Here is a 14,267-nt window from a genome sequence, read left to right as displayed (position 1 = left end):
ACTGGGTCACTCCCAGTGGGATAAATCTGACTCCAAACCATATGCAGTATATGACTGCCATTTTGACGTAGCATCACAATTGTCAATGAAAACACTGAAAGTTACAAAACATGACATATTTGTCACAAGGCCTCAGCAGAAACTCATAATCTTTGAAAATCCCCCCCTTTCAGGTACATACCTCTTTTTTTAATTTTGTTGATCAATTTAATACTTCTAAATTATGCCTACTAATGCCACAGAATGGTTTCCTAGTATTATTGCAACTTTGCGTAGTTGAATTAATTGTGAGTGTAACATTTTATTTATTAATGTCTGGAATGCTGTTACAAGCTGCAAATTTAACCATCATAGTAATTGTCTTTATTATAATTATGTGCATACACCAACGAATTGAAGCTGTAAAGTAATGATGGTTATTTAACTGCAGCAAGTTGGTGATGCGTTATTATTCTGAACATGATCTAAGTAGTCAAGTAATCGCCACAACTGTTTGTGATCAGTGGAATTGCAAACTACCGATAGTTTGCGGCATATCAGAAATATATATATTTTTTGTGAATATCTGAAAAGGTTATGGTGGTATATTTTGTTTGTTGATGAAAGCCCTTCAAATTTGTATAGTTTCTGTTACGGTGTGGTCACGGAGCGGCGTGGTGTCTGTCGGCGTGTGAAGTGGAGGACCCAAAATGCAGGGAGGCAGGAGAACCACAGCAGGAGCGAGACTGGCGTGCTTTATTTTTCAGAAAACACTAACCAGGGTACTGGTTAATGCTAACTAAACAACAAACTGAAAAGTTACAAAATCAAACTGACAGCCAGAACTCCGGTGGTGACCGTGACAAGCGGCAATGATCGCACGCCGACTGATCACCACCCGGGAACTAAATACACCCACACTAATTGGGTAACTCGCCACACCTGGGGCCAGGCACAAGTGGCTGAGGGCCCGGATTGGTCAACCCGCGGAAAGGCTGGAACCCACTCAGGACCAATCGGGACCCTCAACCAAAACCAGATCTTCCCAGACATGACAGTTTCTTTGTTTGTTTTTCTTACTTTTTAAGGAGGCGGTGGACAAAGAAGATTAAATCCTGTGGCTCAAGGTTCACAAGGATACACTGCCAAATTTCTCAAAACTGCTTCGAACAATGGGAAAAATGTGCTGTAAATTGTCCCTCTTCAAGAAGAAATAGATACTACCCCACTGCCGTATGATGCTGCTGAGTTCAACAAAATGCCCAAAAATGACCTGTGGCCAGATGGTTCCATTGCCCCTGATCCAGGTCCACATTGAGTCCTGTAGAGCTCATGTAAGTTGTCTTTACAAATGTTTCCCTAATAGATAAAATCAAATTATTACATTTGCTCAGCTGTGGTAGCATTTTTTCCCTTTATCTTTGTAGTCTAAGGGCTATCTTTTCGTACCCAGCTCTAATATAGTGCAAAGCTCAGTCTACTCTGCACTTGGTTTGATTTTTGTTGTATTTGACTACTCCTTTACTGGCCAATGATAATGGCTCTACTTATTATTTCAGTTCATTGTGAGGCACACGGCCTACATCCATACGTACGTTCGTGACTGGCTGAATGTTGGCTGAATATGCGTGGCAGGAAGTTCACGTAACTTAAAGGCGCATGTCAAATTTTGGAGTGTTAAAACAACCATATTTATCACCCACACATGCTTAAGAAAAATGTTAAAGGACAGGAGGCACTACTGTGGCACAATGGCTGTTGCCCCTATTTTTCCTGTTTTGTCAAATAATGATGACGGTTTCGGGACGGAAACGTAAGGTTTCTTCTTGAGCGTGACGTCAGGCGTTTGCACGCTCTCACGCTCTGCAGAAGAGCTGGCAAGGTGGAAGTGTTTGGGGGTTGTTTCTAAGAGTCCGTGGGAAAAACAAGTGTGTGCGACAGCGGATATAAAAGTGTGTAAAGAGAGGTAAAACAAAAATATCACCAAAAAAATCAATGAATAAGTCAATTAAATGAAAAAAAAGTAGGTAAGTAAGTGTGTTTTAAGAGTGGGTAGAGATGAAAGTGTCCTAATATTTAACGGAAGTTCAATCCATGGGGAGAGATTTTTGTAAAATCTCCCAAATTTTCTAGAGAGGAAAATAATGTGCTGTTAAGCACAATTTAAATTTAAGTAAAACAAAAAAGTTGATTATCTAGAAATGAAAGTTGGTCGATCATTAGTAAGTGGGAATATATTTTTATTGTCTTCTTTATTCATAATTGTTCTTTCACCGTGCGAAAATATTTATTTTTAATCCAAATACCTGATTATTCAATAGAATTTTCCATATGATGTTTGAATACCTAAATATTTGATAGCTGCAGGACAAGAGGGGATGCTATACTGTACCATACATAATATAAATGGATAATGAAAGAGATGACCTGACGCTTGGGGAGGACTGGCCAATTGGGAATTTAATGAGTTTCCCAAATGCCCATTCCATCCACGGCGACAAATCAAATAGTAATGGCTTGATGCCGGTCGAACAACGAATCGGCATGTTGGACACTGCACCACCGCTCCCTGGAAAAGTTCAGGCTCAGGATTTTTTTAAAAACTTTAAGCCCTTGATAACACCCAGTGGTGAAGTCCAGGGTATACGCGGGTATACTGAGTATACCCACTTCTTTTTCAGTCAGCATTGAGTAAGTCAGACACCTATGCTGTTTTCGTGTGTAGGGTGTTTCAGTTCTCCGAAGCGCTTTGGAGAACTGAGACACCCTGGCCTACACACTCACACCTATCAACGGCAACGTTCAATTGAGGGGCACAAGGGTGGAAGTGCAATTATTGGGGCGCAACCTATATGTCGCAACAGTAACCGTAAACAGCGTTACAGAAGTTGGAAGTCCGTGGCATGTTGCCCATATCTGCTAATATACGCGGTGGTTGATATAAATCAATAAAAAAAAACACTTTTTTCGTGGGGGGTGCGGGGGTTGGGGGCCGGTGGGGTGCCTGGCGGGTCTGCAGTGCCCCGTTCTGCTGCGTTGGGTCGGGGGCGCGGGCCGTGTTGGGGCGGGGGGCGCTCCTGCTCCTGGGATTGCTCTTCGGCCGGTGGCCCTGGCGGGGCCCGGGGGTCGTCCTTTGGCGCTGCCGCGGCCTGGGGGGCCCTGAGGTGTTGCGCTTGCTCTGTTCCGGCAGGGGTCGACGGCTCCCCTCTTTGGTGGAGATTTTCAAGCATGCCAGATCCACCACACCAGCATCTACCGAAACTCAGACACAATCTGTTTCCTCCTCAGGTCATTGAATCGGTGGAGGCTGGTGTCTGTGGATCTCACTCGGCTTCGTCTGTCCTTCCTTCCTTTTCTCGGTCTCTCCTTCGGTCTCTTGAGGCCTCCCTGATTTTATGTTTTTTGGATTTGTTGGGGTCTGGATGTTTCTTGGGTTGGGGAGGAGTTCTGGTGGGTGGTGCCTGGTCGGTGCTGGATTTCACCTTCCTTGGTTTTCTTTGGTCCCCTCGGGTCTCCTGACGGCGGTGTTCGGTTTAGGTGAACGGTATGAGATTTTTTCTAATAGTTTTTTTTGGTGAGCTAACAAATACACGCACGCACGCACACACGCACATACACATACTCACCCACACACACACACAAAAAAAATAAAAAAATAAAAATAAATGAAGAGCAATGATGATGACATTTCCGAATGAACAATACTGAGCTCTTTAAGAAAAAAAAAAAAAAAAAGTAAAGCGTAAATTTCTTCATGTAAATCGTCAGGTACATTTTCAAGATATAAAATTGTACATAATTTGACACATGACCACTGTGTATGAGTTTTCCTTTTTGGATGATGCAAGTGTGATAATCAAACTGTATAAAATGTTTTTTTTTTCTTAATATGTGTGCTAAAACATGTGTTCATTCAATCCTTTTCAAGATTTCCATGTGGTAGCTCCACTTCTGCACAATCATATATGCCGAGTGACCACATGACTCAAAGCAGCACTGGTGCATCAGTTATCTGCTCATCACCTGATATAACGACATCAACAGCGACCCTCTCAACAGACAATACCCTTTTACAGTCCAGACCTGATGAAATGGATGAGATGCGTTAGTATTTGTCTAAAAAAATTTATGAATAAATAATGACATGTTTGGTGAAAGTTAAGAAAAACAATCACATTGAAAGATGTTAAAATGCCAATATTCATTACAGTGCTGTAATTTTTTTTCCATCTCACCAAAAATCGAATTACAATTATTGAGTTTGTCATAGACTTGCATATGTCTTTGTTTATTCTACAAATTGGTTATAGGCACAATTTGTAGAGTAGTGAATGTTGTGCAATTCATTACTTTTTAAATTACAACTTCAATTATAATAAACAGTTGTTTTCTTCTATTTTTTGTGTGTTACTACAGCATGGCAAAACGTAGTGGATCCGGAATTAGCAGCTGACCAGTACAGAAGGCAGTGTTTGCAAACCAATGAAGATAAGCCATACCTAAAAATAATAATAGACATTGGAGAAGACGTAATGGACCAGGAAGCCAGAATCCTCACTTTTTACAAGACTCCCAATATAGATTGGGCCAAACCATTTCAAGCTAAACTAAAAGGTGCTGTAAACAAACCTCAATTCAAACATGTTGTTTTTGAGTATTGTATTCGTAACATGTTTTGCTTTTTATATATTTGCAGGGGTGCAGATAAGTAGCATGTTAGTGCGCATGAGCACCAAAATTACAATAATGTAGTAATGTACTTGTTAAACTTATTTTTTTTTTTTAAGTTCACACTTAAAGCTTTCTATGAACAACCGCTAAGACAGCTAGCTTGAGTAGCCTATCTCCCTGGAAACTGATGCATTTGCATGGAGATGTGGCTGAAGGCGTCGTACAAGTGCTGCCAGAAGGACAGTTATCTTCGCATCACTGTACTGTGGCTACGGCAGTCATTCAAAATATGTAATGACACGAAAGTGGTCCATGTTGCATGTTGCATGAATATTTTTATTGTGGGAGTACAATGCTGTAACAGCAATCCCACATGAACATATGAAAACATGAAAAATACAAATTTGAAGGCCAGAAAACCCATGACCTGAAAGATGGATGTGATTGCTTGTGTTTTTAGGAGATGTGGCCATTGGAGAAGGGGTTAACAGACACTTCTTCAGTATGATAATGCACAAGTTACAACATGGTTTCAAACTTGATTGCGGTAGGTCTTAAAGAATCCTAAAGACACTGGCCCAACTCCACTAAAGTTTGTTTGTTTAAGTTGCAAGGCAAAATAGAACAAAAATGTTAGATAATTGACTCATGATTTTATGAAGGAATTACGTGCACCATCCTGGCAGACAGCTTTAGTTATGGTCAGTGATTATATTGCAAATTATTGTAAATTAATCATTCAGCAAATACAAGTTATCATTCAGCTATACTATGAATAACTAACAACAGACAGCATAGCCATAACACATGACAAATCTGTCAATTTAAAGATTAATACACAATCATAGGCAGGAAATTGCAATCATGTGGTTATTATAACCGTATTGAACATAAAATGGCAAACCCCATTAACATTTTTTTTAATTTTTTATAGGAACCGCATGCGGCACTGTGCTGTTTGAAGGCCAACCAGATCATTTAATTCCTGCCACTTCCCAAGTATTTGCACAGAATGACCTGTTTGTCATGGCAGGAAGAATGATTGGACATTCTTTCCTTCATGGGGGCCCTTGTCTGTTAGGTATTAGTCCAGCAGTAATTCATGTGTTGCTTGGTAAATCACCACAGACAGCGACAATCATGTTAGAAGATGTGGCAGACATGGACATCGGGGAGACCATACGCCCGGTAAGTACGGTAAAGTGCAAGGTTATCCATTGGAAAACATTGTCATTCAATGAAAAAATATGGACTATACTTTTACTTTTTAAATGTAATTTATTGGAAATAAATGTGCGGTATTTTCTTTTTAAAGCTGTTTGAGAATCAAGAATCTGCTGGAAAGGAAGAAACAAGTGAAAAAAGAGGACTCAATGAGTGTCAGACAACGGCTGTTAATGACCTGGCATTGGCATGGGACATGCCTATATTAACGGCTAGTAACAGCACCTGGCTCCTTCACAATCTACTTCAGCATGCAGTAAGTGTGGCTGACTAGCGTTATATCCATCAAAAGTTGTCCTACTTAAGTGTCTCCTATCTAACAGTATATCATGCTTTGATAAATGTACATTTTACACATTACCTCTGTATATGTAACTGGATAGCCGATAGGCCAATTCCATATTACTACTCTCAAGAAATGTTTCTCGGCATACAATCCTATAGGAGGATCTTTGATGAAAAATGTTTGCGCATGCGCGGTTGGTTGTGTGACAGAAAATGATAGCGGGCTCAGTCGCGCTGTATAGATGAGACGTCAAACAATATCGCCCATTTCAAGGCGAGGAACAAGTCAGGGTGGCTGTTGATCATGCTTTGGAACACCTGAATAAGACTGAAAAAGAAATATGACTTAGTGTTTTTTTATAGCTACTGCACAAACTCGATTTCTTCGTTTTTTAAATCCTCTCCAAATAACAAATCTATAGGCTCAAGTAATTACCGGTAATAAAGTGAGCCTCACAAACCCTGTCAGCATCAGCTGGAAACCAGGCTTTGAGCATCAAATTATACCCTCCTGATATCTCGCAGCCATCACAATACGTCACAATGAACAATATGTCACACACGATCCTCGAATATATTTACCGTATTGAAATTGGAGAACATTTGATTTATGTTTATAAATTTATTAAAAATAAACAAGAGGACTTCAGACATTTTACAACTTGCCTTAAATACATGTATACATTATATGCTTAATGAGGGTTGTAGGAGGAAAATTGTATATTTTTTAATAAATGAATTATAACTAACTCAACAAAAGATGCCTCTGCCAAATCTAATATTGGGGTCTAAAGAACTGAGCGATAAAAGAAAAAAGGGGTTGTCAAAGCAGCACATACTGTCCAGTGTCCACTTGTTAAAAAAATTGTGACCACCTTGCCACACCTGCCTCCCGGCCCAACACTAAGAGCCTAGGAGCTGTATATGTCTAATCTGTATGTATACCTATAGTATATATAGTAGTCTTCTCTCAGGATGGGAGAGGTAAGATGGTCGCCCTGTGGCTTCAATGGCTTGCACGGTGTGTATGGGCGATCGGCTGTACAGCAATATATACAGACCAGTGTTTGAATGTGCACAGAGTAATAATTGAATTGAATTTACTGCATGTATATATTTACTTGGAGTCCCTTCATCCATACCTCACTCACCCCTGTGATACTTTAGGGTGCTCGGCCGAAACTCCCGCCAACTCAAACAGCTGAAGCAAGGACTAAAAGAAACCCTCATTATGCTGTTATTGGAGTCTCGACCCGATGCAGTGGCATCAGTTTTTCCAACAGAAACAAAGTCTGAGTGCAGTGTGGAGGTTTTCAATGAAGCATGTCTAGGATTTTAAAATGTCTGTAATTTTCAAAATAACATTTTTTGCGTGGGAATTAACTGGAATTTATGGGAATGCAAACGGAATTCATTAGGTCAAGATTGACCAGATAACTTAATTACACTTGGGTTAAATAAATACCTTTTTTTTTTTTTTTTTTTAAAGGTTGTGCGAGTTTGAGTGAGCCTGCTCATGGGCATGTTGGGGGGAAGGTTAGGGTTTTCTTTGTGCTGTACTATGGATGTTTTACTCACTCAACGCTTTTGAGTTGCAATGTAATGTATGAAAGGAGCTATATCAATTTTGATTTGATGTGACAGTCTGGCAAAACAAAAAAATATTTATTTTTTCATTAGGGTTAGTTCAAGGTTGCAAAGATGTTTGCCAGACCCACCACCCATGCATCCATTTACTACCGCTAATCCGGAGTCGGATTCACGGGGGCAGCAGCTTTAGGAGGGAAGCCCAGACCTCCTCAGCCACTTGAACCAGTTCCTCCGGCTGGATCCCAAGGCGTTCCCAGGCCAGCCCAGAGACATAGTCTCTCCAGCATGTCCTGGGTCATCCCCGGGGTCTCCCGCCGGTGGGACATGCCCGGAACACCTCTCCAGGAAGGCGTCCAGGAGGCTTCCGAACCAGATACCCCAGCCCCCTTAACTGTCTCCTTTCCACGCGGAGGAACAGTGGCTCGACCTTGAGTCCCTCCCGGATGACTGAGCTTCTCACCAAATCTCTTAAGGGAAAGCCCGGACACCCAACGGAAGAAACTCATTTTGGCCGCTGTTTGGCAGACACTCGCAAAGAAATTTCAACATGTTCATTATTCCTTTGCGATTTACATAGAATGTTTGGTGCCGTAAATATACTTTGCAAGTGTCTTGAGAACATCTTTGCAACCTTAGAATAAATAATAATAAAAAACTGACAACAAAGAAAAACTCGCTACATGCTGTTGGAAATCATTTCTTTGATTTCTGCGTGTTCAAATAAATTCAAAGTTGAAATCTGTGAACAAGTTTGCCAGCTTTATTTCAGATTCTGAAAGCCACTTGGAGCTACTGCTCAATCATGCAGCTCACCCACAAATGTGTTCTTCTCAAAGTTCATGCATGCATATATACAGAAAACGTTCCCTCCCCCTTCATTGACAAAGAAAGTACCATTTGGTCTATCAGAACATGTAACATTTCCTGTCTAAACAAGTCTACACACCCCCTCTCCCTATCTTAAACACTTCCTCAAGGATGTGGGCAAAACACCTTGCCCCCACCATCTCCCTGCACCAGGGACCCCCCATAAAACCCCACACAGAGCACAGCCCCGGAGGAAGAGACTGTGCCCCCCCTTTGATCTTGTCCTGTCAGCAGAGTGAAATACAATCAGGCCATCTCCCATTGAGTTCTTTCAGTCCTTAACAGATGTGAGGTAAATTATTGGCTTCCTAGATAAACTATTGAACTCTGTAGCAGCTTCGCACCAGAGATTCCCGCATATCTGCCCTGTAGATTATTCAGATTAAGTCAAACACCTCACTTCCTTAGGGGGAAAACAGACCACATTCTACCACAGTTGTATTTATCTAACTAAAATCAAAAACACTTTGAAGAATATATATTGAAACAGAAAAACAATGTTAATAATTCAACAATGCACAGTCCCTTGCATGCAAACTTTTGATGCACAGTTAGATACAACCTTTAAGCCCATATCCAAATGAGAGGGAGAGTGTTTGCTTAGGGTTAGGGTTATATTATTGAATATTCGTCATCATATGTTCAGTTATTTAAACATTTTTAATGTTTTTTCCTTGTTCCAAGGAAATTTTGATTTGGAATCATTTTCAGTGAACAATTCCAACCTTGAACAAAGTCTGACGAGAAATCAACAATCACATGTTCTCCTCAGCAGGATACACATTTCATTGTTAGGCTGTTGAGACCACAACATCAGCCTTCACACAATTAACACCCATGTGTGGATTGAACATATGTATAAATTAGAGAGAAAATTGTAAAATAGAATGAATTGGTTCAATGCCAACTATGGTGCCATAATGATTGTCTCATTTGCTGTCCTAGGTTGTTTTGGACCTAATCAAATGGCCTGAGGAATCTGGGTTGGACGATGAAGATGGTTACTCCGTTGACTGTAGATGTAGAATAATGGGGTACTTGCGTCAGTTTGTGAGGACAGGTAAATTACATGTTGATATTTGTGCACATTTTGTAATGCATAAATGCAGATTTTCAAATGTGGTTGAAAATCAAGTTTTTTTTAACCATTTTTTTCTTGTTTATGAACACAAGTTGTATTATGAGTATTAAGCATAAGCATACACATATTGCTACAAGGCAGAATTTTAATTTATAGATACATCTGTGATTTGATTTTCTTAAATGATCATCCTCTAGCAGGGATCACTTTTTTTCCCAGATGTTGCAGAACCTGTTTTTTTCTCAAAAAAATACATAAATTAAATTATAAAAACAGTAATCTAATTGATTATTGTTACTTAATAGCATGCACAGCTTAATTCCACTTTTTTTCTCCTTTTTTTTAGGGTCTCAAGAGAATCTTAAAAGACTCCTGAAGTTCTGGGTGGGATGGGAGATACCCATGCCAGATATGAAAGTGGAGGTGGTGAGAGCGGAACATCCCACGTCTTCTACATGCTTCCAAAACTTAAAGTTACCTGGCCACTACAGCCATTACACAGAATTCAGTGACCATTTAAAGAACTGCATCACCACAACTGATACTGGTTTTGGTTTGGTATAGATCAAAATCTTTATTTCATTACTTTAAATAATGTAGTTCTGATGTTTTGCTAGATAGGTTCTTATTACAGTTCATTGTCAATTTGTACGAAAAGACAATTCAAATAACTATCAGCGTTTTAGTGTAGTTTGCAGCACAATCAATGAACCAAATTGTTATGTCAGTGTCAATAAAGAGTCTGCTTGCTGATTGAATAGTTTCTTTTTAAATATACATTTACTGTAAATTAATGTGCTCCACTTTTAACAGGTTGTTTTCTTAAAGTGTAAGCAATTAAAAAATAATAATAATAATAATACAAACTTTATATAGCACTAAATTATAAAATGTAATTTAGTGCAGGCAGTTTTAAAATAACAGCCCAGAAGCGCTTGGCTAGACCCTACACATAGTTTATACTGTGCATGTAGTTCACTGCAGCCAAATAATGGTCTACTCCCATGCGTGTAGAAGGTCCTGCTGGATCCACAGCAGCATGGAGTCCAGCCAGTTCTTGAGGTGTCAAAGGGCAGTCAGTTTCAGGCACATAGACACAAGAGTCGGTGTTGCTGGACACAAGGCCACTACTCTCCCAGTTTATCAGGGGGATGTTCAAATCCTGTAGTTGATATGAAAAACAATTCATTGTCTACTGTTTAAAGTAAGTTTTGCTTACCAATTTTTTAAAAGTACTTACAACATCATTAGACTCTTGTACATTATAGTGCAGTCCCATGTGCCACAGTTGGTTCGGGGTACGATTTCCCTCGCTGCTCATGGGATGACTGTCCCAGCCATCTTTAAAAACATCAAGCTGGGCTTGTAAGCGAGGAATGAAGACATAATGGCAGCAGAAAAGGTGAACACTGCTGGACAGGTCCAGGAGATCATCTTCCTCCATTTGGTGCAACGCAGCATAGTAGAGGCAAGTGACTGCTGTGTAGACATCTCGCCAAAGACGTTCAATTCTGTAATGTCAATGTAATTGTGCCCCCCCCCTTTTTTTTTAATTAAAGAAGACATTTTAAACCATGTAAAAAAGTGAATCATATTTGGACAAACAAGCAACTGGGTGCAACAATTAATCAACTACTTGGCTATCCAATTAATTATTTAATCATTTTTGAGAGCATGTTTGAATTGTTCTAAATCCTTTTAAATTTAAGCATTTCAATGGCAAATGTTTTTTTTCTATTATCAACAAAAAAAGTAGTTTAAAATGATAAATGCAGTTTCATAAATGAAACAAACATTCCATTAATTTCAAGTAATGAGAAAGTAAGGGTGATTAAAAAAAAGAACATAGCAGAATTCTTTACCTTTATTTTGTACATTATTACTATTTGTATGTGTTGGAATGTCACCTTTGAAAATTAGATGTTGCATCTCAAGGGGATATCCTATAAAGCTACAAATCAAATGAAAATTTAAAATCATGCGATATTGCAAAAATGAAAAACTGTAGCTTGGACTTGTGTCGTAAATAGATTCAAGTTTTTAGGTTTTACAAGTGTTAGTGTTTACCACTGGCAGTAAAGACAACCGTAAGTTGCCAATGTTGATTGCAACTGTTACTTGGTCTTTCATGTAATTGATATTTGATGGAAGTGGTGGAACATAAACTTTGTCTTTAACATACCACCACAAGAAGAAAAAAATAAAATCACACACACAGAGGTTCTGCCAGGCCAATTACAGCCATCGACTGCTAAGTGAAGTTTTCATTCAGTTCATTCTTTTCTCTTCTTCAAATAGGCTAGATGTTGCCCGTGCTGCTGGTGGTGGCCACATTAACCACTTCAAAAACAAGAATAATTTGAATGTATTTACATGTGTCTAACCGGAAGTTTTCTGTGTTGTTGTTATTATTATTTTTTAATATTGCATAGATTTTGGCGTATTATTTTTTCTTTTTTTTTTACTCACCCTGTAAACTTACAAGGTTATGAATGTGGTAGTTCCATAAAAATGAAGTGTCTTCTAAAGTACCTCTGATTATGCACACTTTTCCCTGCAATGAAGCTGTTTTTGCCAACTCCTCTTGTGGAGAACATCAGCTGGGCTACATCCACATTTTCCACCCCATGGTCACCACGAACCCTTAAGAAAATGTAACAAAAATGAGAACTCCTATTAATTATGCATTACACTTCACTGAAACGAAAACCTTAAAACAAGTCAATGGTTAGAACAGGTAGATTTACACTATTAAGGGTAGGATAGGCTAGGTGATGATGTCTGACTAACCTTTGAGGTAAGCCATACTTCTCAACAGCTTCATTGAAGAAGGCAAGGGTTGTGGAGGCTCTGTTATTATTTGCAACAGCAAGATACATTATCTATGTGAGAAGAATGGAATTGTCCCATTGTGACTTCAAACAACTGTACTTTTTATTTTCAAATGATCAAAGTACGTTAACAATAACAATATCAATTTTAAGTGTCAATTTCAAAGCTCTTAACAAATACAATTTCAATAACCTTTAACAGTCATGTAGTAGTTAAAACAGGATTATATTTAAAAAGGTAAAATGCAACAATAATACTCAATGCAATTGGTGTAATGGCACTTGAGAATATCTCATTCTCTACCTTGCATCTGTTTTAAGAGATTCCATAAGAAATGAGTCTTTATAAAATGTCAACAAAGAAAACATGTAATCTAATTCTCAGACAAAGAGTGCCAGCGAAGTCTTAGCATAAAGTCACAGGTAACATGATGGAGTTTTGATTTGTTACTGTAAGTGCAATTAAAGCTTTTCAACTAAAATGACTGTAAGTAAGAGTATTACAGTACTATTATGTTACCATTGAAGAATACAAATGCAAAGGTGCTCCCAAAGAAAATGAAACCGATTTCTGAGGTAGCCATCCTAAACTAGTACTACAATCTGAAGGTCTTCAAAAACAAAAAACAACTAATCACAATTGAAATGCCTGATTCAATGACAAAAAGTTTAGACGTTTAAAGGGAATATCCAATTATTTATACCTTCCTTGAGAAACCATCGATTCCTCCAAATATCACCATATTGTACCTTCAATGACATTTGAGATAAAGAAAAACATTAGGTATTATCACTTTTTTGCACATAGTTAAGTCATGTACAGGTAATATGTTTTGATTTGAAAAACATAACCAACCTTATAAGTTTGTGGTTTGTGTCTATATGCATCAGCGATCTTGGGCCTGGGACAGAGTATGTTCTGCGAACAACACACCTCAATGCTGACATTCTCAGCACAATTCCTGCTGTGTCAACCCTATGCATCGATGCACGAATCCTCTGCCACTGTACACGATGCCCCTGTGCCCGCAACAATCCCATCATTAATCTGTACCCAGCATGTGGGTTGCAGTGGTGTGTTTGTGACACCAGGTTGTCAAGCTCATCATTAGTCAGTTGACCGTACAAGGCCCTAACAGACATAGCCCAGCTGTTCATGTTTCTCTGCAGCGTCCACCGAGAAACTCCTAAAAGTCTGGCAATGTACGCTGCAGATAGCCCTATGCTGAGGAGCTCCGAAACATATTCCCTACATATTAAAATTTTTGGACAACCAGGTTTTGTTCTCCCCACAGGAACCGTTACATGAAGCTCCATTTCATCTTGGGCAGAGAGTAGACCATGCACATCAGTAAGGGCTTCATACACTTGCTGAGGGATCTGAATTTGGTTAGCTAGTGCACTCAGTAAAACCATGTCCTGTGAAATTATAAATTGTAGATAGTCCAGGGCCAGAGGGGCACGCTCAAGGGCAGCCGATAGTCTGTTATGGAGTTCGGGCCAGTAAAAGATTCAGCAGCAGTTCCTAGAGAGAAATATAGGGTGTCCATAACATGTTTACAATTTTTAAAACAATATATTACAAAGGCAGTTGTTGAGATGTCTTAAACAGATTTGTTTTATTTTAACCAGTGTTTGTTAATTAAAGTATTCATTCATATTGAATTTATTTGTTTCAGATACTGTGTTGATGGATGGTAAACCTGCAGCAAACATGGCAACAAATCGAGTACCGTTTT

At 39.1% G+C, this 14,267-nt stretch overlaps 1 protein-coding gene and 1 long non-coding RNA gene across 2 annotated transcripts; one reads left to right on the top strand and one right to left on the bottom strand.

Annotated features, from left to right (window-relative positions):
• Positions 1-1,079: 1,079 nt before the first annotated feature.
• On the top strand, positions 1,080-10,450 carry LOC147155473 (uncharacterized). Its single transcript, XR_015092272.1, has 8 exons — positions 1,080-1,313; positions 3,908-4,083; positions 4,396-5,197; positions 5,585-5,838; positions 5,966-6,130; positions 7,327-7,468; positions 9,562-9,676; positions 10,044-10,450. It is a non-coding gene; the product is annotated as an uncharacterized LOC147155473 (long non-coding RNA).
• Positions 10,451-12,408: 1,958 nt separating this feature from the next.
• LOC147155472 (uncharacterized) lies at positions 12,409-14,031 on the bottom strand (the record flags this gene model as incomplete). Its single annotated transcript, XM_086066708.1, has 2 exons — positions 12,409-13,278; positions 13,385-14,031. Coding segments are annotated over 2 exons (699 nt in total), but the record flags the coding sequence as incomplete, so codon positions are not given.
• Between the last annotated feature and the right edge of the window lie 236 nt (positions 14,032-14,267).

Source organism: Leptonotus elevatus, chromosome 22, assembly GCF_054856555.1.
Source record: "Leptonotus elevatus isolate MCC_2025b chromosome 22, RoL_Lele_1.0, whole genome shotgun sequence".
NCBI classification, from domain to species: domain Eukaryota; kingdom Metazoa; phylum Chordata; class Actinopteri; order Syngnathiformes; family Syngnathidae; genus Leptonotus; species Leptonotus elevatus.
This window is presented reverse-complemented; position numbering and strand designations above follow the sequence as displayed.